The sequence below is a fragment of the Acipenser ruthenus genome, chromosome 1, assembly GCF_902713425.1.
Source record: "Acipenser ruthenus chromosome 1, fAciRut3.2 maternal haplotype, whole genome shotgun sequence".
Lineage (NCBI taxonomy): Eukaryota > Metazoa > Chordata > Actinopteri > Acipenseriformes > Acipenseridae > Acipenser > Acipenser ruthenus.
Window position 1 is genome coordinate 99,826,294 of NC_081189.1, and position 25,187 is coordinate 99,851,480.

The window sequence follows — 25,187 nt, forward strand, 5'->3', positions numbered from 1 at the left end:
ATCATCGAGTCTGTCTGGGATTACATGAAGAGAGAGAAGCAACTGAGGCTGCCTAAATCCACAGAAGAACTGTGGTTAGTTCTCCAAGATGTTTGGGCCAACCTACCTGCCGAGTTCCTTCAAAAACTGTGCAAGTGTACCTAGAAGAATTGATGCTGTTTTGAAGGTCAAGGGTGGTCACACCAAATATTGATTTGATGTAGGTTTTTCTTCTGTTCACTCACTTTGCATTTAGTTAATTGATAAATATAAACTATTAACATGTCTATTTTTGAAAGCATTCTTACTTTACAGCATTTTTTCACACCTGCCTAAAACTTTTGCACAGTACTGTGTATATATATATATATATATATATATATATATATAGATAGATAGATAGATAGATAGATAGATATGCAAAATATTCTAATGAGCAAGACATATCACAAGTAGAATGGTACCCGAAAATGTTCTCCTTTTTCTAGGAAAGCAGTACAGGATTACTGGATAACGTCACTCAGACGACTTGCTCACTAAATATCTTGGTATCCCTGGTATAGATCATTGTCCCTCTTTAAAATATTTCTGTATTTAACCCCAAGATATTATACCTGATATTATGAAAACGCTAGCCAATTTCAACCCATAACTGTGAATCTGGCCGCCACTATTATTGGCTGACCCCCAACATGGTGCCTCTAACATAAAACCAACAAAAACAAATCAAAGCATACCTTGCACAGACACTCATTTTCATATATTTGCAAAACCTGTTTGCTGTATCCGGGACACTATTACAAACATACTGTTGCAACTCCAGCATCTGTTCAGGCTAGAGAAATAGTACTATGCTGGTGTTTTACATGTTCTTCTTGCATAACATGTTGTCTTTTAAACTTACAATATAAATATTTATGTATATTTTTGTATTTTTATTTTACACTTGCAGCTCTCCCATTCTGGGCAGGTAGATTACAAATCTCTTGTGTTAATTTTGGGTGACATTAATATTAAACAAACACACAGAAATGGAATACATAAATAAAAACAATTACAAATAGTAACCCCAACTATTTACTCAATTAAAACAAAATAAAAAACTGATGAAAGTGTTAAGTTTGCAACTTGACATTTTTTCATAACTGCTGATTTATTTTTATTATTTATAATAGCTTTACAAATCATGTTTCTATTGTGCATATTCAATTTAAACAATCTATATTTCTGATTTTATATTTGGTTTAATTCTTTAAAAAAATGTGTTTTGCTACAGCTGTTGAATTGATCTAAAAGACTGACCACTTTTGCTGTTTGTTTTCTGTGCTGCGCTGATGACAATTACATATTTTTAATCAAATATTGTGCAGACTAAACTTCTCGCAGTCACAGAATCCCATCGGAGGTATTTGCTCCAGGGATTCAAGGTAGCTTTTTAACTGGCGGCTTGGGGCAGAAGTTACCATGCCTACTGCAGTCCCAAGGAACATGTGGATGGAAACCAATGTGTGAGCCTACATGAGAAATGAAAGCGCACAACAGAGATATAGAATTGTTCGTTACAACTACTTCTAGTTCCTGTCTGGACTACTGGTAATGAAATGTCCATCATACGTCAGTATTAAACTTGATTGCTTCACAAGATGATGCGTCTATAAATCATATTAGGTTACACACAGTACATGCACTTTGTTGTGGCAAAGGGTATGCTTTGGTGTTCGCAAAAAAAAAAAACTTAGTTATGAAGGTTATTGATTTTTTTTTTTTTTTTTCTTCCCTCATGGTTTACAGGTTTTCTAAGTTCAATGCAATAGAAGTCAAACTGTTTCTGTATATAATCATGTCTGTGCTTTAGTGTTGATCACATGGCCTTATTGCAACTAGATCATTGGAGTGAAACTGTGCTGCACCACAGGAAGATATTTTATACCAGGAATCGGCATCAACTTTTCCTTTTCACATCTAACCGTTTCTTTCAAATATCGACATATTTCAAGTTGATAATATCGCTAATGTATCAACCTTGGTTAGCACTCATTGGTTTTCTGTATAGAGATAAACAAGGAAATAAGACATGGCAATTTCATTACAAATATGATAGATTTGCTAGCTCTCAATATCTAAACCAGCACAGGGAAGCTAATTTATTTATTTATTTTTACATCACATGTGTCACAAATCTGTTGTTCGTGGCCATGTGTCTACAAGCTGTTTGTAAGAGGTGGAATAATATTTCTTCCAGTGGTATATTAACAGACTGAAACACTACTGAAACCATCAGTCAAGGTATGGAAACAGCCACAGTTCAAAGTCCAAGGTGATAGATGGTAGCACAATGTTGTTCAAACTGACTATAAACCAAATATTAGTTCTTACAATGGCAGTGAAGGAACTAGTAAGCTTCCATTGAACAAAGATTCCTCCAAATGGGTGAAGATGATTTATTCTGTAAACGAGATTTGGACTAACAAGTACACTGTTTAGTATTTTCTTCCAAACAAATCTTTTTGAACAGCTTCACAGATTTGTGAACATTTATTTTTATTGCTGCTTTGAATTTTGTGCCAGTCGTGAATACCTTCCAACCTAAAATTGCAGTCATTCCCATAGTCGCTCTTCTCCTGATTACTGTCTGGGAGGATAACCAGAGACTCAGCTCGGATAGAAAGATCAATAACACTCTGTTAGGTATACAGCAGGTACTGTATAATATGTTTGGTATTTCGTTTAGCTTCATAGTACTTTATTGATTTAGCACTGAATAAATGGTGATAATACAAATGGCCTTTTTAGGTCGCCGTCTTTATGCTAAGTAATACAGTTTAACAACTTCAGTAAAAATGTATGGCCTTGTGTGGGGAAACTAGTGCTTGCATAACTGTTCTAACCACAAAGGAAGTGATTCTCTGTCACAGTTTAAATAATATGCAGTTGCATTTAAGCAGCTATTCTTGTTGCCGTAGAATATGTGCTCACACACAACTTGGTGTCCCCATGCTGAGTTGCCATATCCTAATTAAGCTGAGAGCTATGGGTTGAGTGCCGGGCTGTCTTCCCCATGGTGAGATTGTTTTACTAACCATGATTCATTTACTTACCCACCAGGTGAGCCATCTATATACAAATGTAATTTTCTCTAGATAAATCAAACTGAATATAATTTATACTACAAACTTTGTTGTTGTTTTATGGTTACGTGAACTGTATCGGTTTCTCTTTCCAGCAATTCAACTTTAGAAAGGAAAGGATTACATGTTTTAATACTATACAAGTGAATGATAGGCACCTTCAATAAGCAGCCCTCTGTTTAGCATCACCTTATTCAACCTCTTGGTTTCGAGTAGTGAAATTTTAATGTGCAACACAATTCAAATCGAGTAAATGCTAATATTATAATAATTGAAATAATGAATATGACTACAGTAGCTTTTTCTTGGAATACACTGTACATGGTATTATAGTTTATTGAAAGCCTGTAAAAAAAACGAAACTGCTTCCTTGTGAAACAAGGTCTGAACACTATCCCAGCATTTTGAAAGCTGCATGTAGAGGGCCTTGGTTGCTAGTCCCCAATTTGATGAATTTTCAGAGAATTGTTTCAGTGCTACTATTTTTCTGACTTGCAAGTTCGATTGTTACAAATATCAACAGCACAATCCTGTGTATATTGCACTCTTATTGATTTGTACCGAGACCTGGTGGTATTGTGTTAAACTGTATTACATGGCTGAGAAATATGTCAGGGTTTGGTCTGTGGAAAAGGTGGCAACCCTGCATGGCAACAAAATGTTTGTTTGCATTGAGTCCATCAGTGGCTGTAGGAAGCGCTGTATAGAGAGACAGGATACCAGATGCATATCCCTTCCAGGGGATATAGTGGAGGGGGGTCCACGCACATATGTCATACTTTTGAGGTTTGCATACATGTATCTAGAAACCCGCTAGTCCAGTTGCTACAACGGGACATTTTTTTTTGCATGTGTGATAATAGCTTTAACTTTTGACATCTCCTTGTTATGCTGTATTGAAAACATCCCTTGTTCCTTCCTTTTAATATCCAGTATCTTGAGAAGAATCCATCGGTGGGTTTAGGTTGTGAAAGAGGGACATACAGGATAGAAGAAGAGGCTGGGTAATGCCGTATATTTAAAAAAAATAAAAACATAAAATCCAAACCCCTTCAATAATACTGTATAACAGGTACTGCAAATCTTCAGATATTGACACCGTTGAATCTGAAAAAAAAAACATATAAAACTAGAATATGTGTCTAATTTGCAGTGTAGTAACACTCCATGGTTGCATTGTAGGGAATATACAGTATTTGGTTGACATTTTTGTGTATTGGTTTCATGGTACACTACTTTATCTTGATGCACTTGTAATATTATTCCAGGAAACATCGGCAATATGTTGATAAATGCTGGAAGGAGGTCCATGTTGGAGACTTCATCCGACTCTCCTGCAATGAGATCATTCCTGCAGACATGGTTCTTATCTACTCTTCTGATCCAGACGGTATCTGTCACATTGAAACTGCAAATCTGGATGGAGAAACCAATCTTAAGCAAAGACAAGTAGTCAAAGGATTTCCAGAGCAGGTAAGACAGCAGGAATACAAGTGGATTTATAATGGATTTCCCTGGCAATAGAGATATAGAGAAGGCATTGGTGCCACAGCCATATACATTTGTACATGTGCATACATTACTGTGGATGCATTGTAGGGCATGCAGATTTACCTTTTATGATTGTTGTTTTTTAGTTGTTTAAGTTAGGAAAATATTAATAGGGAACCACTTAAAACACAAAACATTTGCTTATGCGTACCATGTGTAAATGTTTGTCCTCTACCAGTTAAAAATGTGGACCAGTTTTATTTGGATTTATTTAGTATTTGTTATTTTAAATCTGAGTCGATTGACTCTAGGAAAAACACTATGTTCTGTTACAAATATATTGAGATGATTTGCTTTCAGGGCTTTGAAGTGAATCCTGAAAAGTTTAACAGTAGAATTGAATGTGAAAGTCCCAACAATGACCTGAATCGGTTTAGAGGCTTCATGTAAGTAGATTTGTTGCATTAGCATTCTAACTTCTTATTATTACTGATTGACTGAAATGACATGTAGTTATAGTTTTTGTTATTAAAGTTATTTTATATAAATGCATGTGTATAGCATTCAATCTAGTGTGACATTTTTTATATATTCTATTTATGCAACAATATGGAAATGAGCTTGTTCTTTGATCAAAGTGAAACTCTTTAACCCAAGAGTACATATCACTTCTGGAATGTATTTGAAAGAGGCATTGTAGAGTAACGTATGAGATGGCAAATTGTGTGCTGGTTTACGTGATGTTGCCTGGGGAAGAACACAGTTTCTAGTTCGCTATTTTGTAAATAAAACGATACTCAGTCATGAAACTGTGTTTGCTGAATTTGTTTTAGGGAACATCCTAATAAAGAACGCGTTGGCTTGTATAAAGAGAGCCTGTTGTTACGGGGGTGCACAATACGAAATACAGAAGCTGTTGTTGGCATTGTTGTCTATGCTGGTAAGATTTCATATATATAATATATATATATATTGTATTCTACAGTTAGCTGTACACCATAGCCATTGTAGACATGTGTTCCCTATTTTAAAGGACATGAGACCAAAGCGATGCTGAACAACAGTGGGCCCCGTTACAAGCGCAGCAAATTGGAAAGGAGGCTGAATGTTGATGTCCTATGGAGTGTTGTTCTACTTCTCCTGATGTGCTTGACCACAGCTATAGGTAACTGTAAATGAAGTACTGCATATGTGCCCTGTTGGGAGGTGTGGGCAGATAAATCCATACTGGTCAGTGCATTTACCAATAATGGCACACCAGGAGGCAGCATGCTTCATTGAAAAATAAATCTCCTTGGAACTGAAGAAACAAATACATACATTTGACCAGCCCTGACTTTTGAGAATACTGTCCGGTTTAATGTTGCAACTGTAATTGTACCCTTAAAACACAGATTAAAAAATAAATGGATGAATAAATAAGTAATGTGTACCTGTCTGAAACAGTGAGGCACACACAATGTACTTTATATGTGGATGAAATGCATGATGTTAAATCAAAGGAGAGCCTTTTTATAGTAACTAAAAAAGGTGAATCTTAAATACTGGGCAACATGGATTTACATTTTGAGGTGGAGGTTCAGTAGGGGTTCATTAACAATCATCTAAGTGGTCCTGATTTTATTAGCACTTGTGCATTTCTATTATTTTTTTTTTACATTCACTGAATGAGTAGCAATCTAAGATGTAATTTTTTTTGTGTGTGTCTTACTTAAGGACATGGGATATGGTTGAACAACTTTGCAGAGGACCCTCCATTTGTTGTGCCAGAGCCTAATGGGAAACAAACTCATCCAGCATTGGCAGGCTTTTACATGTTTTGGACAATGATCATTGTGCTACAGGTTTTAATTCCAATTTCCCTCTACGTGTCTATTGAAATAGTCAAACTTGGGCAGATTTTTTTTATTCAAAATGATGTTGACCTGTACAATAAAAAATTGGATTCAACCATCCAGTGTAGAGCTCTCAATATCACAGAGGACCTCGGCCAGATCCAGTACATTTTCTCTGACAAAACCGGTACCCTCACTGAGAACAAGATGGTTTTCCGCAGGTGCAGCATCGCGGGTGTGGAGTATTCTCATGAAGACAACGGTAGGCTCAGAAAGAAGTATAGACTCTGTTTTTTGTTAGGTTTTTATTTTCCCCAGAAACATGAGATGTTCAAAATGAGTGCTTGGTGCCACAGCCACATTCTCCAATTCTTCTTGAACACTAATGTCATACAATGCTGTGCTAGGGAATTAAGCTACTGTACTGTTGAGTAAATTTGCGGCTTGTGTGAAAGGTGCTTTATAATTGTTTTACAGTGTTTTTTTTGTATATATTGAATTATAAATAAGTATGCTAGACATCTTCATGCTTTTTTCTGATTTAAAAAGTAAATAAGCACTGTTAAGAATCCCTTGCTGAAGTTTCAACAGTTGGTTACATTTTATAACAGGAAAAAGGCTGGAGCTGTACCAGGATGTTGACTCTGATGATGAGGAATATCAGACTGGAACTCTGAACACCAAGTCAGATCTGAAGGCACAGAGCTGCAAGACCCTGACTAGGCCCCGGAGCTCTTCCTCCCTGAACACCCTTACTGACCGCTGTCCATCTCTGCCTGTGGGAGATGCTCAGACAGACACCCACAGCCCTCGTCATATGGCTTTCAGTAGCAGAATGGTTAGTTTTGCTGTTTTTAGACTGGAATTTTCTCAGATGAGGAAAATATGCATTCTGATTTTTATCATTATAGGAATCTCATAAATCTTCTAGACAAGTCGCATTTATATTCACGGTTCAGTTGCAGCTGCAGTACCTACTGAGTTACTCTCTGCTCACTGATCCTTTCTCCTGAAGACAAGTTGTAATTTTGCAGCCTTTCATTCAGGTCACTATTAATGAGCGGTATATTTTTTTACAAATAAGAAGCACATTTTTTATCGATTTTCTGTAGCAAAATTGTGCGTTTTACATGTCTTTAAAAACGTGTAAGTGGGTTTTGGGGTATTAGTTGACAAAATGGCAACTGGTAATATTTGTAGTGTACCCCGCAGTTATGGACAAAAACCAGAAATGCCTTTACTCAAGGCAGAAGGACAGCATAGTCCACTACTCCAAGTACACTTCTGGAAAACACTTGGGTGACCTCCAGTCATCTTGCAGACTGTTTACACAGACCTCTGTCATATGGGACAGAGAATAGGAGTTTGGATAAATCCAGACGTTAACAACTATGTGATGAATGTGATGATATGTCAGTATTTAAATATGAACATGGCATGAGGACACTACACCATTTATACAGAGAATAATCCAAATCATGTTCTCATTTTCTTTCTCAACAGGAGCGGGATGTAGTGCCTGACCCTCAGCTCCTGAGGAAGTACAACCTGATCTCCTCACCTTCCTTCATGCTGGGTGAATCTTCTGAAAGTGGCTGTCTAGAAACAACATACATCATAGACTTCTTTCTTGCTCTGGCTGTCTGCAATACTGTTGTGGTGTCTTACCCTAACCAGCCAAGACAACGGGTATGTTTTCCAGTTTGGCATACAGTATGCATAATGCAATTGAAATGTATAATTTCAGGTTTATACAAATTGGGGATTTTTGTAAGTGATACAAAAACAATGTATACAAGTAAATAAAAGTAAACCGTTTGTGAGGATCTAAAAGTCAAAACCCCACACTAACCACCTTCCTGCTCCACTCTTTTTAGGCCCGATTCCCAGACACTGGCCGAATGCCGCTGAAATCCTTGGAAGAGATCAAGCAGTTATTTCAGAGGTTCTCTGTTCGTCGCTTTAGCACTCCTTCCACCCTAAATGGCACAGACTCTCCATCAGACAGTCCCAGCAGTTTTAAAAGCAGACTTAATATTTTCAAAACAAGGACAAAAACACCCACCTTGGTCAAAGGAAAGGAAGAACATGTTTCTGGATCTTCTCAGAATGACCAGCCTTGTGAGAACCAGTCTCCTTGTAACACAGAGTACCAGCCAGAGGTAGAGGAAGCTGCTGGCAGCTTACCTTCCAAAAGTGAATCTACCGCTATGCAGCCCGGTGCTGGTGAGCTGAACTACGAGGCCGAGAGCCCTGACGAAGCTGCTTTAGTCCACGCTGCTAGAGCCTACAAATGCACTTTACGAGCTCGGACTCCTGACCAGCTCACAGTCCACCTAGCTGCTTTTGGAGACTTGAACTTTCAACTTTTACACATTTTGCCCTTTGACTCTGTGAGGAAAAGGATGTCTGTAGTTGTCCGGCATCCAGTCACCGGTCAAGTTGTTGTTTACTCCAAGGGTGCAGATTCAGTTGTAATGGATCTTTTGGACAGCTCACCCAAAGGTAGAGTTTTTACAGCTCCTTAGCTTGGGGAAAACATAAGCATTATACACTAATGGGCAGTCTCTCCCTGTAGCTGAACTAGACTGTTGGGTGGTGGTGGTTTATGTTCTTATTGTTCTTTCTGTAACTCTATAAAACTTTGGTGCCATTTTATAACATCCCCACCAGTTTCTCGTCGAAAAGACTGCTTCACTGAATTGTTCTAGGTTTGGAATGGTTCCAGTACTCCAGGATAGTTATTGAGGAACAGCATATTCTGTTTCTACTCTAAAATGGTGACTTTTAACTCTACCTCCTTTTATTTTGCAGATGATATCCAATTAGAAAAAATACTAAGCAAAATTAAAGAGCAAACACAAAAACATTTAGATGACTATGCCAGAGAAGGACTACGCACTTTATGCATAGCCTATAAGGTACTTTCAGTTTTCTATATATTCTACATAAAGACCGAAAATTGTTTAACAGCTGAATAATACTTACTATTAAATATTATTTCTACCATTCTGTTTATGGAATATTAGCTATTTTTTTTTTACTTTTGCCTTTGTTATTGGAAGGTACTGAGTGATGCTGAATATGAAGAGTGGTTGAAACTACATTTCTTAGCAGAGACCAGTATTGATAACAGAGAAGAGCTTTTGCTGGAATCTGCAGTTAAACTGGAAGCCAACCTAATCTTGTTGGGTATGTTGTAATTCATTTTTCACCACAATTATTGGATACCAAAAAGTTATAGTTAATAGTCAAATATTTTATTAAAATATTTGTTCAATGGATTCAAACTAGGTTATTTTATTATTTTAAACTAGGTGTGTAGTTACAGTATTTGTCCTTGAAAATGCATTAATGTTTTAATTTTATTTTTATCTGGAATATGACATTATACAATACAGGTAGCAGGGCTTCGCCTTTCCATTAATAAGGTGCTGGCTTTGGGGTGATTTATTTGAAGAACACAGTAGAGTATCTTACAGCTGCTGGAGTCTGTTTTAGAAGGCAGGGTTGTCAGGAGAAGTATACAGAAAGAGAGCAAAGAGAAGCTTTGCTTGAGACTGGATAAACACCATGAAAGAGACAGGAAGGGGGAAGACTGTATGATTGCAGGCACAGTTGGAAAGTGTGAAAAGAAAATAAGCAGGAGAGGACAGAGACAGGAATGTGGCAAGATAGTGCCACTTGGATTAGAAGTAAGTACTGTAGGTAGAACAAAAATGTTTTTTTAGCACTGGTAATAACAGCATTTTTAATTCTATTTTCTAGCGAAATTGAAATTTTTCCCAATTTTTTATACTTTAAATTTTCTATTTATTTACATTTTTAGATCAGTTGTAATATTACACATTGAAAATTGTCTTCCCTAATAAACTTTTTAATGATGCTTCTAAATAGGTAATTGCTTTATTAAACAAAAATATTTTTAAGCTAATAGAAATCGGGGACCATTCCTGGGCATCAAAGAGCTTAGTAACTATCAAAGACAGCATTGGATTGGGGTTGCTTATGAGCCTGACATGATACATCTAGCCCTAGCTGGATGTAGCAGGGTCGGAAACTCACAATGTGATCCTACATTAACACCATTGCTCCACTAATTCTTGGAGAAGGTTTCTCTTCTATTAGTTTATCTACTTTTCCATATCTTCTGTATAAGCCTTTTCTTGATCCTCTTTTATGTAAGGTGCCACTGGTATAGTGGATCGCCTCCAGGAAGGTGTTCCAGAGACCATCGAAGCATTACAGAAAGCGGGGATAAAGATCTGGGTTCTGACTGGGGACAAACAAGAGACAGCCATCAACATTGCCTGTTCCTGTAAGCTGCTGAGGCCTACTGATAAAGTTTTTACTGCAAACTGCAACAGCAAGGTTAGTGGGAGGTGGTGGGGATTCAGGTAATTATAGCAACATTTGAATAATTGTATAAATTGTATTATTTAAACACTTGGAAATCAGTTAACTACAACTGGAGATATTTCATAGTGCTTCAGTGACCCCAGACTAGCTAGGAGGGGCCTGTCCTCCAGGTAAGTTGCATCAAAATGGTTAGAAAAACACAGTAAAATGTATTCAAAAATAATAATAGCAACTGAATAAAAGAAATGTAACATTTTTTGTCAATGCAATAAAATCCATTTGCCACATAATGCAATTTGTAATGTAAATTGATACCCTCTGCTGCAATACACCAACTGAAAATGAGTTCATTTTTTATTTATTTATTTATTTTTATAGTTATACTGTATTGTAGCAGCTTTATCAGATATGCAAGCGTAATGCCATTAACTGTTTTATTTCCCTAACTTTTAATGGGCAAATGTGCTTGTATCTTAAACCCCTACCTGTCATGAATTCTAACTTTGATTATATCTCATTATTTCCATTGTTTTAAAGGATTGTTGTGAGGCATTGCTTAATACGCTTATAAAAGAAATCGGAGAGAGTGTCCCTGGACCCAGTGGAGGGCCAGTGTCCGGATTCAGCTTGGTGATCGATGGAAAGACACTGGAGTATGCTTTGCACGAGAGCCTGGAGAAAACGTTCCTGGAACTAACCAAGCAGTGCCGAGCAGTCGTGTGTTGTAGATCAACTCCACTGCAGAAGAGTCAAGTGGTCAAGCTAGTGCGAGAAAAACTTGAAGTCCTGGCTCTTGCTATAGGTAAATATTTACAACATACCCCTTTTTCATTAAAACAACACTTTGTCCTTTAGTATAACCCTAATAAACAGTATCTTGTGTCTGTATATCTGTAGGAGAATGTAGCCAGACTTAAAACATGCTTTTAAAAAATGTATTTAAAACCTTGTCATTCTCTGTAGGTGATGGTGCCAATGATGTCAGCATGATCCAGGTTGCTGATGTTGGGATAGGAATTTCAGGCCAGGAAGGCATGCAGGTATTCTGACACAATCTGAATTCTCTTTAATTTAAACATACAGTAATTACACAATTTGCCAAGTGTCATGTAATTAGGAATTTACGTTGTTCTCTCTTTCTTTCAGGCTGTGATGTCTAGTGACTTTGCTATATCAAGATTTAAACATTTAAGCAAGTTGCTGCTTGTCCATGGTCATTGGTGTTACACAAGATTAGCCAATATGGTCCTTTATTTCTTCTATAAAAATGTTGTAAGTATAAAGTGGCATACCTGACCTACTTGGAATTGAATGACTCTTTCAGTAATGTTCCCTTACTGGGGTGGATTTCTCTGATAAAAGAGGTATTGTGGATGTGTGTCCATGCATCCGTATGCATGTCACTTTAGAGTTATTCATAAAAAGAGAAATGCTTATGTGATAGTGATGAAACTTAGTTGAGATATTCTTTTGAGAAGTTTTATGACAGTATCAGAATCTGGGGAAAAACTTACAACTGCTACAGCCAGCAGACACCATGTGTATTTTTTATACTTCTTTCTATCATATACAGTATTTCAGATTACTTTAATATCAACCGTCTTGTACATTCTGTTCCTTTTCTAGGCCTATGTGAACCTGCTCTTCTGGTATCAGTTCTTTTGCGGGTTTTCTGGCAACACAATGACAAACTATTGGATTCTCATTTTCTTTAACCTCCTCTTCACGTCGGCACCACCTGTAATATATGGGATCCTGGACAAAGATCTTCCTGCAGAGACACTCACACGGCTGCCAGAGCTTTACAAAAGTGTCCAAAGCTCTGAGGTAAAGAAATACGATGATGATGATGATGGCAAAATATCATTAATAAACAAGATCATATCAGCAGTACAAATTCTATAAAACTGTTTGAACGTGACATTTTTCAAGATGCCTGAAAATTACCTTGTGTTTCATTGACTTGAGAGTAAACTGTTCTGCTCATGTTTTTCTTACAGGCCTATTTGCCATCAACTTTCTGGTTAACAATGTTGGATGCATTTTATCAAAGCATTGTGTGCTTCTTCCTTCCATATTTTGTAAGTATATTTTGGTAAGATGCTTACATAATTTTTCAAAAAGTGGGGACAACCAATATAACCAATATATGAGCCCTTGCCATATAGCCCTTACCAATACCAGTAATGTTTTTGGTTGCACTAGAGATCAGAGCAGACCCAGTACACTCAGGAATTGATTTTCACTGCAAGTGTGGTGAATTCCATTGACGGCTGTTGCATACTGTAAATCTAAATGATCGCAGCCTTAAAACTGCTAAATGTAAACTTTCATATTGTTTATTAGTGTTTGTTTGTGTTTTTTTTATATATATATATATATATATATATATATAATGTAATTATTATTATTATTACAGGTGTACGCAGATTCTGATATTAGTGTCTTCTCTTTTGGAACGCCTGTTAACACATCTGCTCTCTTAATCATTCTCCTGCATCTTGTTTTAGAAAGCAAAACCTTGGTAAGTATCACACCTGGCTAATATTATCTTACTAAATATTAAAAGTTTGAGAAAAAAATGTTACAATGAACCAATAAGAGTTCACCTGAAGATTTCACAGAGCAACATTTTTGCCAGCATTGGTTTCTTGAAAATATTAAGTGGATAATTGAAACTGGTGACATATGTTTTTATACCCAAAGTGGCTGAATGATAATATCATTGCAGTATAGAACATCTGTCCACAGTATCTGAGAACTGCCTTTCCTGGAGGCGAGGATTGTTCTGCCACGCCTTACTAAATGATAGTTTAACGACAAGCAATGGGTAAGCTTCCCTAGAGCATTTTAAATTTTGAATGTTTTGTATTTTTATTTCAGACTTGGATACATGTGGTTATCCTAATTGGAAGTGGGCTATTTTACTTTGTGTTCGCTCTGATCTTCAGTGCCACTTGCGTAACCTGCAACTCTCCAGCCAACCCTTTCGGGATCATGGAGCAATACATGTCTGATCCAGTCTTCTACTTGGTCTGTGTTCTGACTACCATCGTAGCACTTTTGCCCAGGTAAATACAAGCACACAATAATAATGATGTCTACCTGTAAAGCCTTGCCAGTGTTTCATATCTCCATACCAACTAAACTCACACAATGATCACTTTCACAAATGTATTTTCCTGTTATGATCGTGGAGTATTACAGTTTTATGTCCACTAATTCCCTATGTTAAAAAAGCCACTATTTTAACCCCTTGTAATATCCATTGATACTTCCTGGTTTTAACATGAATGCTAATTTTGCTGTCAATATTGTAGGGATGGTAAAACATGAGCATAAATTGAGGCAAGTGCTCTAAAGCCTCAGAAGAGGAGGTGTTGGTTTTAGTTAAGGCTGTCAGACATTTGTGACTTGGTGACCTCAAAACATGTCCATTTCATTTATATTGTAAGGCTAGCATGATAAATTTTGTAATTTTAAATGGTGCTCCTCTATTCCAGGTTTGTGTATCGCTATGTTCAAAGCATTTTATTCCCCACACCCACCTGTAAGGCTGCACAGTTTGATAAGATGGCCCCAGAAGAGTGCAGTCGTGAATTTAAAGCCTAGAAAGATGCCCAAGTCGTCTGCAATCTGTATGGGCACATAAACCCCATCAGGGCCAACACTACTGATGACCCTTTTTAAGAGAATGCAGCTCACCATTAACTGGCTGCACTGGACCTGCAAGTCATGTAATGGAATCAGGAGCTTTACCTGGGACCAAATCAGGTGGCGAAGACACATCAGAACAATAGAGTGCCTGCCAGTGACATGACGGTAACACCCATCCTGCCAAGGTATATATCATTACCTGGGACCTTGAATTGTGCTTTTGAAGATGAGAAACGTAACATGAATCTTTGAATAGAATGGCTTGTAGCTGCAGTGTGCAGGAAATACTGCTTCAAGCCAACACCCCTGAATCGGCACCCAAGTTTATGGAGTAAACGATTGGGTTCCACTTTACTGAAGTTGAAGTGAAAGAGTTAAAATAGAAATTAAGCAGCCAATAGTGGTTGACCCATATTGGCCTTTGTTTGCAGCCCTTAATATTTGCACAAATACTTTTTAAACTTAAATAGTATGATCGAGGAGGTGTGTTTTATAAGGTGCTTGCAAGCCTTAGAGCAAACAGAAGTATATGATTCTTTTTTTTTTTTTTTTTAACGTTTTTATACAGAATATCAATTTGAACTCATACAGCTTCGTTTTAATAAAAAAAAAAAAAAAAAAAATGAATAAATGATGTAGCCTCACTGGCAGAGTTCTGAGAAGTAGGAACAAATACCTGATGGTTTGGAACTTCTCTGTCCCAAAAAGGTTTCAGTATTTTTTTAATTATAAAGATACAGCACTACCCTGTTGAAACATGGTTGTCGGGGTCCATATTGGAGACACACACAATTTTGCAGGTACTCAAATCCACAGTTTATTGGGATGATTTATTCCTAGCCCGTCAGCCTGGGCCACACCAAAAACATCAAACAGTCTTGCACATTCACACAGCAGGTTGTCTGACTCCGCTGTCAACTCTGTCCACGTTGATGTGGGCTTTCATGTCCCCGCCTACCCTGACGTCAATCAATCCCATCTATTACAAGAACTGTTAGTCTTTCAGACTTCATACAAACAAAAGTGGATAAATACTGTAGGAAAAGTGAAGAGATGTAAAATGCATGTATTCACAGTTGCGAATGTGAACTACCTACCTGCTAGTTGTTTTTTTTTTCTGTCGAAGGGCTTTAATCTGGCTTGTTTATTTGCAGTATTAATAGACTACCACTAATATGTAGTAGGCATTATCACGTCTACTTGACTGTATATACTTTTTTGTCTTGTTTTTCTCATCAACGATCAGCAGTAGTCATCCTTCAGCACATTTAAAACAAGTGAAAGTAATCAAAGGTTAAAGATGCACCTTTATGACAGCACCATGGGCTGTAATTGAACTATTATCTATTCTTGGTGACCTTGCAGTAGCCTGATTTTCACTCTTAATATTGTATTTTCAATTGAATGTCATTTTAGGGTTTCCATACTGTTACTTTGATTAAAAATAGAGTAGTGTCTCGGGTGAGAGCCTGACTGGCTTTTATTGGCCATGTCAGTGTGATATGAAAAGCTGCACACGGGTATGTGGTATACCTGTCTTGTAAGGATGAGCATCACAGGTTACGTGATTTTTGCAAATGAAGTATATTTAAGTAATTTTCTGTTGTGTGTGTTTTTGTTTTGCTTTTTTTTTTTTTTTTTTTAACTCATTTTAAATTTTGAAATGTGTTCATTTATTAAGAAAATAAAGGAAATACTCGTGAATGTTATCATTTGTGTCCCTGGTTTTCCTGTGGCCTTTTCCATATGTTCTTATTCCGCATATTTCTCATTGGTGGGTGTCTCAATGTCCTATTTCATATTTCCTGTTTCATTGTTCTTGCTCCTGGTAAAGGTATGGAATTTAAATATCAACAAAATTATTTAATGTTTACATATTCCTTAGACAAACTGACCCAGATACAAGAGTACACTTTTATATATTTTTTATTTTTTATAATCGTATAGCAACCTTAATCATTTGGAGAATTGTATACTTGACAAAGGTGTGTTTGTTTTTGTTTTTTTTAATGCTAGCAGCATATCCCCAAATCTTCTGGCATGTTTACCATCATTACATCTGCTTAGAAATGGTCAAAGTCAGATTGTCATTTACAATGGAACAATTAATTGTAAAAATAAGATTCATGGTCAAGACACGATACATTGTATTTCATGTGTGCACATAGAAAAGCAGTATAAAAATACTTTATAAAATTACAAACATAAGTAATCTTTACATGGAATGTTACAATTACACACTGCAGCAGAAACAAAAAAAAAATGTCTTTTCAACAGTAAGGTACAAAGCTTGGTTACACAATGTATATATTATATTTATACGACAGAAGAGAAAAGACATTGAAATTTATTTTTTTTTACTCCCACAGACTTGAAAAACTATCTGCCACAAAGATCTTAGAGAAGAGACGAGACAGAGACTTTGGCCTTAAGTAATTCGGTTTCCTGTGTCTATTTCTACAATTAACAATCCACTGTATCGATCAAACTGCAATAATTCCCAACCCTTAGTCCCTAATCACAAACTCACGTTTGCTTGCATGTTCTGCAGTTGTATAGCATTGTATTTTAACTAACAGTACAAATGCCTGACACGTTTTAAAGTCGTGATTGTATTTATAATAGAAAAGTACAACTATAAAAGTACAACTTCACAAATCCATGTGTGTTTGTCAAGAGTAATGCATGCAGTGTGTTTTGAGAGGTCAGGGTGGAGACCCTCTAAACAAGTCAAATTATCCCCATTCGTTGTGTGTGTGTGTGTGTGTGTGTTAGTAGTGATTTAGATTTTCTTTTTTTTTTTTAATACTGCATATCTGAGACAAAATGATTAATGATTCAAGCCATATAGAATGGCATCTCTGTTGTGACAAAATAGGAGAGATGGCTTTTCTGGGTTTTTTTTTTTTTTTTGGCAAAATACAGGACATATCAAGTGTTGCCTTGTGCATACATATATTTACCAGTTTGTTGCGTTCCTATTTTTACATATAATGCTTACAGAAGTATTTTGAAGTCATTCAGAGAGACATATTCTATGTCAAAACCCTTGAGAATACCTTGAAGTAGTCTTTACATTTGGAATGGGGATCTGGTCCACTTGGCTCCAAGCCATTTCTCCTGTATCCCTGTTGACTCTTACACATAATCTCATCTGATGCCTGTTTCACACTAGGAATTCAACAATACAATAGTATTTTTCTTCCCTTCTATTAAAGTGTAGAAAGTTCAAAACAAACTGTGATAATCAAGTACAGATAATTGTAGTATGTTTAGACTGTACAGAAGTTTAAGAAAACCCTGCATGTATACTAGATTATGATCTTTTCTTTAGAGCAGTGGTAAGCTTGGGTAATGTTCTTGTTAAAACGATGTTAGTGACAGGACTTACGAAACTGTTAAACAAGCAGGTTGCAGTCTTGAATATAGAAACAGAAATACTACTGTGACTTGTACAACAAGATGCTAAACGCATTGTTCACGGTTATGATCAAAGCGCCAATGCAGCTCTACAAATAAATGACAGCATCAAAATCAGCCCAGCCTAAGAGGCTCAAAGCCAAGTGACCTGTTCCCATGGAATGGTAAAACAGCAAAGTGAATACAAATTCAGAGAAAATGCTAGAAGCATCTGACAATTCTTCACTGGAGTCTAGGGTAAAATAATACCTTCACCCTCCATCAAATGTAAATATTTTGTGATCCGGAAGATCCTATGATTCCCAGGAATCATCTTCACAGTTTTTTAATCTCTAGCTGCCAAAGCTTTTGTCTCAATTTGTTTTAAAGAGCCCCTCCCATCTCTACCGTGTCACAGGCTACTAGAGGAGAAACGTGTGGAGATATATCTGTCTCTCGATCCATTCCACAAAATGAGTTACATTGCTGTAAACGCCAGGTCCCAAGACTTGGGAAAAACAAACAGATCCCCAGGATGTCAGCCCATACAAGGTCCAGCGTCCTGCAGACTCTTCACAGACTAACGGCCCGCCACTGTCACCCTGGAAGACAGAAATCCAGGTCTTAAGAGTCACTTATAATCCTACACATGGGGCCAGATCATTTGAAGAGAACAAACAGAAACACTCATTTATTTTTGTCTAATTTGTTTAGTACAATTCTAAAGAATAAAATTGATGACCCTTATTTTTTACTGATGAGTTCAATTTGAGTTCTTGCTACATGAAATGTTTGCAAAATAATATGTACACTGCATTTCAACAAAAAAAATCTACAGCATCTATTTTAGCATATTATTTTTAAACTGCAGGGCGTTCTAGAATTGCAACACATTTGTAATGTCAATAGCTTAAGTCTTAAGAGCAACCTTTTTCTTTCTATCCTGACAGAAATGTACATCTTCTTTAGAAATAGCTTGCATGACTCACCATACAAGAATCCACTGTTCCAGATTCGTATCCTGCACATAACATACGAGACGTGATGGTTTTCATATCAAAGTAAGATTGACACTGATCCATTGAAATAATCCGAACCTCTCCTTCTTGCAACTTAAAGGGCACTGATAAAAAAAAAAAAGAGAAACACAGTAGGTTTGTTTACCCGCTCTCATCAAGAAGCTTTCTAAGGTACTTGGAGAACAAATGAAACTTACTCCTGTTGCCCATGTGGCCCCATCCCGTGATGTAACAGTATGTATCTGGCTGTGCATGCTGGTCTTTGTTGGGTAGACACACAGGCCTCACATAGCTGGTCTCATTAATCTCCTCATCCAGTTCCACTATGCTGATGTCATAATCCACCACTGCTCTGTTGTACCTTGGGTGGAGAATAATTCTCTTCACCTTCCTGGTCTGCATGAAGGGTGATGGGTGGTCCAGGTTGTTGATACCGAACACCACTTTCCAAACATCAGCGTTATCCCGGCTTCACATAGAGAGAAACAGAGTGCCAAAATGTAACCAAATATCAATCGTTTGATAAATACATAGTTATGGGTCTGCACTTTGGCAAACAAAACCATGGACCTTCTATAATGCTTCTGTATTGCAATCCTTTTTTCTTTGCTCAACAATTCTTTTACTCAGTGCTGATAATTCTGCAGGTAAAACTTTACAAATAACAGGTAACAATTTGGTATTGGTATTACTTGTTTGCTATCATATGACACTGCATGTAAAGTCTTAGTTTCTACTGATCACTTAAAGTATGATGCAGTACTGTTGGGGTCTTTTATTGGCTCATGGTCAGGTCAAGCATCACATCTTACCACCTGAAAGCATGCCTTTTATCCCAGCCCAGACACTTCCTAGGAAATACAGTACCATTCTGGTTAGCAAATGTATATCTCTCTCTTTAGTTGTATCTGTCCAGACAAGCTGGTTATATTCCACATTCCATCCTAACCCCCTGCCTCCTACAGTATTTGCTATACTCACCCTTCAAAGCAGTGTGCCACTGTCAGCAACCATTTCTTGCCAATGAGGACGCAGCCGCAGATGTGGCCGCTGGGATCACTCTGCATGGAGCACTGCCAGGGCCAGCGGCCAGGCCGACTTGTCCTGCCTCCCAGAATTCTCTTGGTCATTCGAGCTGCAGGTCTACGGCCGCAGTCTGACAGGAATACAGGGGAAAAAATGTTATCCATTTTTGGGGAGTAAAATGAATAAATAACATTCTGCAGTAAATAGATAACATTTAGAGTCCCACTCCACTTGTAAGACACCTTGCATATTTAAAACCTTTTCACAATCTTTGAAGAGGAGACAATTATCTGTTCAGCGATAGCAAGATATTTAGTGAGCAAGCGTGTATGTTTGAGGTGGAAGGGAGATTTTTTTTTGTATGATGTTCAGAAGGTGTTCACCTAACAGGTGAGGAGTGAAATCACTTTTTTCACTTGGACTATCAGATAAAAAAAATTAAATAATTTAAAAACAAGTATAATTGAAGCATTTGGTAGTACCTTCTTTGACACAATGGAGTGACACTTTGCTTCGGCTCCAACAGACATGCCTGCATGCAGAAAGAAAACACATTATTTCAATGCAACTGTGAGAACAGAAAGGAGCAGATTATGAGCACAAGTAATGAAACACCTACAATGTCAGGCTGGCAGCTGTTTTGAATTTTTTTAATGGGAGCAGTCTGGTGGTTGTTCGCCACTTAAAGTAATTTCCGTGACTAAACAGAACATGTTCATTACCTAGGAGCTGCTGTATGCTGGCAGGCGTCTGAAACTTCCTGGAGCTAATTGTCAAGGAAACTGGGGTAATTCCCAATGCCTTCCTTTGGTAAGTGGTGTCATATGGGCAAGACAGACCTAACAGCACACTGGCCCCATAGGCACTCCAGGACATGTTAGCAAACACAGTACTGTATATCTAGACTACTAGCAGGGACATTTAAACATGAGACCACATATTTGCCTCAAGTACAGTACAGGGAAATAAAGCTATGATATATTGCACTTGATTATTCTTTGTATGAAAGTACGTAAACTTCTCCATGGCAACAGAATCACTCCTGCAGCTGTGATGTGGCCATAAAGAGGAAAATAATGACTCTCTGTATTCCACCTCACACTTTTGGGTGCCTTTTTGGCAGCACCCCACTGGCACTCCTTCTTAAGCCCCAGCCTCTACAAAACTGAACATACAGGTTAGTTGCAGCCTTTTACATACACCTGCCTCATTTAAACTAAATAGAATAATTGGATCACCTATCACGTCCCACAGTTTTCTCCATTCTATTCACATGAAAATGGGTATTTAAGGTTCTAACTTAACCATTTCCTAGGTTCATTTAACATACACACATATAACAAAAACATAATTAAACATTTATATTGAAAATAAAGTAAAGAAATATGAAAGTAAAGATACTACTGTTCTTCATGTAGTTGGTGTTATTCTGTGTAGAAAATGTACTGGTAAATGAATGAAAACAAGTACCAGTACAAAATAAATAAGCTATTTCTCACAAGAATAAACACTATTTACATGTGAGGGGTTTTCCTGCATTGTTAGAAAGAGCATTTAAAACAAGATATCATGTTTTTTTTTTGTTTTTTTTTCTGTTCCTCTTTTCCAAGTGGCAACCACTTTTGCATGCAGAAAGTCAGGAAAAACCAAGACAGTGTCATGCTGCAAAGTATAGACAGTGACACTCAGTGGTAAAAGATGGAAATACACCATTGGATAATGTACAGTAAGTCAAATCCATTCCCGATAATAGATTACATGTTTCAAAGGTGTTCTGTATGGTCAGCAGTAGAAAAGTACTATAAATAAAGAGTGTGCACTTAGAAGTATTGTTGTTGTTGTAGCTTTGTGAAAGAAAGGTTCCTTGTGATACAATACAAAGAAAGAGTACTTCAGTGTAATAGCTTTGCATTTCCCATTGTTGTGTCCAAGCTATTTCTCACCCTTTCACCAGAAGTGCTTGGAGGGTGGAGCCGTTCTTGTGTCTCCAATCAGAGCTCAGGTGCAGCCACTTCCTGCGGCCTGGTTGGTCATGTTGGTCTTGTACAATGTGGGTGGTGGGCAGATCCCTGTTCAAAGCAAAAGACAAGAACAGGTAAGAACCCGACAAAACCATCTTCCTATTTTTAAGTGGGATAAAAGGTAAATAATTCAGACTGTTTATCTAAATGTGCCTGTGCTCAATGACCATGATACATGTTTACATACTTTTTCAAAATGCAATTACATTGCTCTACACCAGGGTTATAAATGATTTTACTCTGCTTTACCGAACTTGGCTAATCTTTTACCACAGTATACCACAAAAAGCAAGTTTTTATTTTTCTGTTCACAAAGACTGCTGGAAATTGTCACAAAAACTCCTGGATTTACAAATTAAACCTAAAAAGAGGAATGCCCATTCAACCTCCACTGATTAACTGAAACAAATCCTCATTTCCCTCCCCTCTCCACTCTGCCAAATCAGGTTTTGAACACAGTGTGCTTTGCCATTGTAAACTCTTCACTGTCAGCTCACACATGACAGAGCACTGCTTGCACTGACAGCTAATAAGCTGTGCAGACCTCTGAGCACTCCCTTGGCCCCTAACAAATGTGGCGCTACATTTCACTGAATAAAAAAACAAATGGTTGCATTTCCTGTATGTATATCCTTTCCATATGGAAAACCAGCACAGTTAACAAGGTTCCATGGTTGTGTTCTTGTTTTCTTTTTGGCGAAGGAGTTATTTTTAACAGACACCAATGCTCCCTGCTCTATTGTAAATGAGATGTATGGATTTTTTTCACAAACGGGAACTTGTGAAATGAAGGTTCTTTCTCTCATCATGTTTTCTTCTCTCCAGCCTCCATGCTTATTTTCAGGAGCTTTATTTGCAAGATAAAAAGGTTACTGCTCAGGGTCAGACCCCAAGTCAGGATTATTTTATAATCATTAGCCAGCCTCAAACTGCACCTCCTTAGGTGAACCTCCAATAAGACGCATCAGTACAGCTGGCCTATCCCTTCTGGCAGTTCTGCTATTTACTTATTTATTTATTTATTTGTTTGTTTGTTTGCTCTAAAGAAATGTACAGGTAGTACTAGACTTATTTACAGATGCTTTATAATATCAACTGGCATCAAGAAAAAAAGAGTTCTACTTTCCCTCAATAGGCCCTACTACAAACACAGTGTGTTATTTATTTATTTTTTGCTGTGCCTGAGCTGCACACAATAATTATTATTATTTGTTTATTTAGCAGATGCCTTTATCCAAGGCAACTTACAGAGACTAGGGTGTGTGAACTATGCATCAGCTGCAGAGTCACTTACAACTACGTCTCACCCGAAAGACGGAACACAAGGAGGTTAAGTGACTTGCTCAGGGTCACACAATGAGTCAGTGGCTGAGGTGGGATTTGAACCGGGGACCTCCTGGTTGTAAGCCCTTTTCTTTAACCACTGGGCCACACAGCCTCCTAATAATACATACAAAAGTAATGTTTCTGGCTAAAACATGTGGGGACATAAATGTCAGATGTTTCACATTGTCTGACAACAGGAATATGTCTGCTTCTGTATAGCAGATCTCTAATTGACTATAGTCAGAGACTCTGCTACACGCTACTGACCTTACCCTAAACCCATCTGCTTGCAGGCCAGCATGCTCAGCTCTTCTTGCCAGTTGTCAGCACACACCTGATAGTCCGAGGCAGACTTATGGATGGTCAGCAGGGATGAGGGTGTCTTTGACAGAGTCACTACACAAAAAAAGGACAGCTCTCAAGCAGTTTACCAATTAGGACTGTATGAAGTTTATAAGTTAGTTTGGGCAGTAAGACTGACCCCTACACATATTACTTTACCCAATTCCAGCCTGTCAACGAAAAATAAATAGACACGTTTTCCGTGTTGAGGGTTTGTCCTGTACTTCTGAATTTAAGTGTTCCCTGGTCCTCCAGTTCGATGTTAAAATCTACTTTTTGGTGACTACTCACTACATTCATCCATAGAAGAGCCTTCAGCTGGTAAAGAGGTAGTTTTCGACATGGGCATATATTAGATAACAGCCTTTTTAAATATGCAAACCTATTTTACAAACAGAATGGCACACTACACCTTTAGGTTATTTCAGTTTTTGTAAACCAGTAAAGCTTGTTTCAATGACTTAATAAAATGACAGAGCATGCAGTGACGCTAGTAAAGAATTCACAGTAAGTCTGTATCTTCTGATAAGACCCCTATGTATAAACACATTACTTCCTTGTAGAACACTGCAAGTGACAACCTTGTAATCCTCATCTATTTCTGTCACACTTCATTTAATCCTATCTAGCTTTAGTCTTAGATCTTTGCTTATTTTTTGCCACACTTCTTAGCTTTTTTTTTTTATAACCAGCAAAGCCAATTAACTGACTTTATCCTCTGAAAACATCAGTTCCCACCTCTTTTCATTAGGCAGTATATTGTAAATGCAAGAGAAGATAGCATGAAATTGAATACAAGGTTGTATTCAAATCTCAAGGGTTGTGATCATTTTCACAAAATTGTTTTGAGAATCACTTTCATGGTTCAACTATCATCAAATTCCCTCAACTGGCAAACAGCCTTGTAATCTCACACCTGACATGGTTCTATTGTGGTACACACAATACAGATTCCAGTAACATACTGTTTGAGTTTCAGATTGCAGTTAAAGGAATTCTTTATACCATCTTTATTTGTAGTATATTCTTCCGTGTTTAGTATCATATTATGTGTTCTCTTAACACTTTCTACTGCTGTTTCTGCTTAGATGATTATTGATCTGGTTTACTAACAATTCAAGAAGAAAAAAAACTACTTGAATGCATCTGAAATGCTGAATTTCTAAAGTCAGGTGGTTTTAGAAACTTAGTAAATGAAATATCTCTATATAAAAAAAATCACAGTTTCAGAGGGGACAGGAATGACAGTTGCACTATGCAGAAACTCAGATTTTACAAGTGATAAAAATAACATTTTTACCGAAATAGTAAGAATGGAAAATAATGATCCAACTAAAAAGTACAATAATAGATAATGCACACGATAGGACATTGAAAAAGTAAGAAATTAAGTATTATCAAATTGTAGGTGATATAAAGTACCGCTTAAAGTCTGACTAATAGACTAACATTTCACTAAAATCCAATTTTATCTCAATGCAACACCAAGAATAGCTGACCAGCAATTCAATTATTTTCTAGAAATGATTAACCAACTGAAGGGAATCTAAACAGGTCACAACCCAAAGTGCTAGAAACAACTACAAATACAATGAAATACAACAA

At 37.2% G+C, this 25,187-nt stretch overlaps 2 protein-coding genes across 7 annotated transcripts in view; one reads left to right on the forward strand and one right to left on the reverse strand.

Annotated features, from left to right (window-relative positions):
- The window catches only part of LOC117421187 (phospholipid-transporting ATPase VD-like), a 32,011-nt gene extending 14,642 nt beyond the window's left edge, over nucleotides 1–17,369 (forward strand). For 5 of the 6 annotated variants that reach the window (XM_059032656.1, XM_059032657.1, XM_034035256.3 and 2 more), the window contains 19 exons: nucleotides 4,376–4,580; nucleotides 4,959–5,044; nucleotides 5,432–5,538; nucleotides 5,632–5,763; nucleotides 6,315–6,695; nucleotides 7,045–7,271; nucleotides 7,937–8,122; nucleotides 8,311–8,938; nucleotides 9,248–9,354; nucleotides 9,499–9,625; nucleotides 10,620–10,804; nucleotides 11,330–11,594; nucleotides 11,756–11,832; nucleotides 11,939–12,064; nucleotides 12,419–12,619; nucleotides 12,793–12,873; nucleotides 13,212–13,316; nucleotides 13,676–13,863; nucleotides 14,296–16,158. In XM_059032656.1, coding sequence (XP_058888639.1) covers nucleotides 4,376–4,580; nucleotides 4,959–5,044; nucleotides 5,432–5,538; nucleotides 5,632–5,763; nucleotides 6,315–6,695; nucleotides 7,045–7,271; nucleotides 7,937–8,122; nucleotides 8,311–8,938; nucleotides 9,248–9,354; nucleotides 9,499–9,625; nucleotides 10,620–10,804; nucleotides 11,330–11,594; nucleotides 11,756–11,832; nucleotides 11,939–12,064; nucleotides 12,419–12,619; nucleotides 12,793–12,873; nucleotides 13,212–13,316; nucleotides 13,676–13,863; nucleotides 14,296–14,404 — 3,523 coding nt within the window. In that variant the 3' untranslated portion in view covers nucleotides 14,405–16,158. Of the gene's footprint in view, nucleotides 1–4,375; nucleotides 4,581–4,958; nucleotides 5,045–5,431; nucleotides 5,539–5,631; nucleotides 5,764–6,314; nucleotides 6,696–7,044; nucleotides 7,272–7,936; nucleotides 8,123–8,310; nucleotides 8,939–9,247; nucleotides 9,355–9,498; nucleotides 9,626–10,619; nucleotides 10,805–11,329; nucleotides 11,595–11,755; nucleotides 11,833–11,938; nucleotides 12,065–12,418; nucleotides 12,620–12,792; nucleotides 12,874–13,211; nucleotides 13,317–13,675; nucleotides 13,864–14,295; nucleotides 16,159–16,818 lie in introns of those variants that run through there. The other variant, XR_004547463.3, reaches the window with a different exon arrangement.
- LOC117421188 (atrial natriuretic peptide-converting enzyme-like) overlaps nucleotides 17,305–25,187 on the reverse strand; it is a 53,021-nt gene continuing 45,138 nt past the window's right edge. Inside the window, exons 16-22 of the mRNA XM_034035260.3 lie at nucleotides 23,513–23,636; nucleotides 21,837–21,962; nucleotides 20,376–20,425; nucleotides 19,849–20,023; nucleotides 19,065–19,336; nucleotides 18,838–18,971; nucleotides 17,305–18,450 (exon numbers count right to left, since the gene is read on the reverse strand). Coding sequence (XP_033891151.2) covers nucleotides 18,271–18,450; nucleotides 18,838–18,971; nucleotides 19,065–19,336; nucleotides 19,849–20,023; nucleotides 20,376–20,425; nucleotides 21,837–21,962; nucleotides 23,513–23,636 — 1,061 coding nt within the window. The 3' untranslated portion in view covers nucleotides 17,305–18,270. The remainder of the gene's footprint in view (nucleotides 18,451–18,837; nucleotides 18,972–19,064; nucleotides 19,337–19,848; nucleotides 20,024–20,375; nucleotides 20,426–21,836; nucleotides 21,963–23,512; nucleotides 23,637–25,187) is intronic.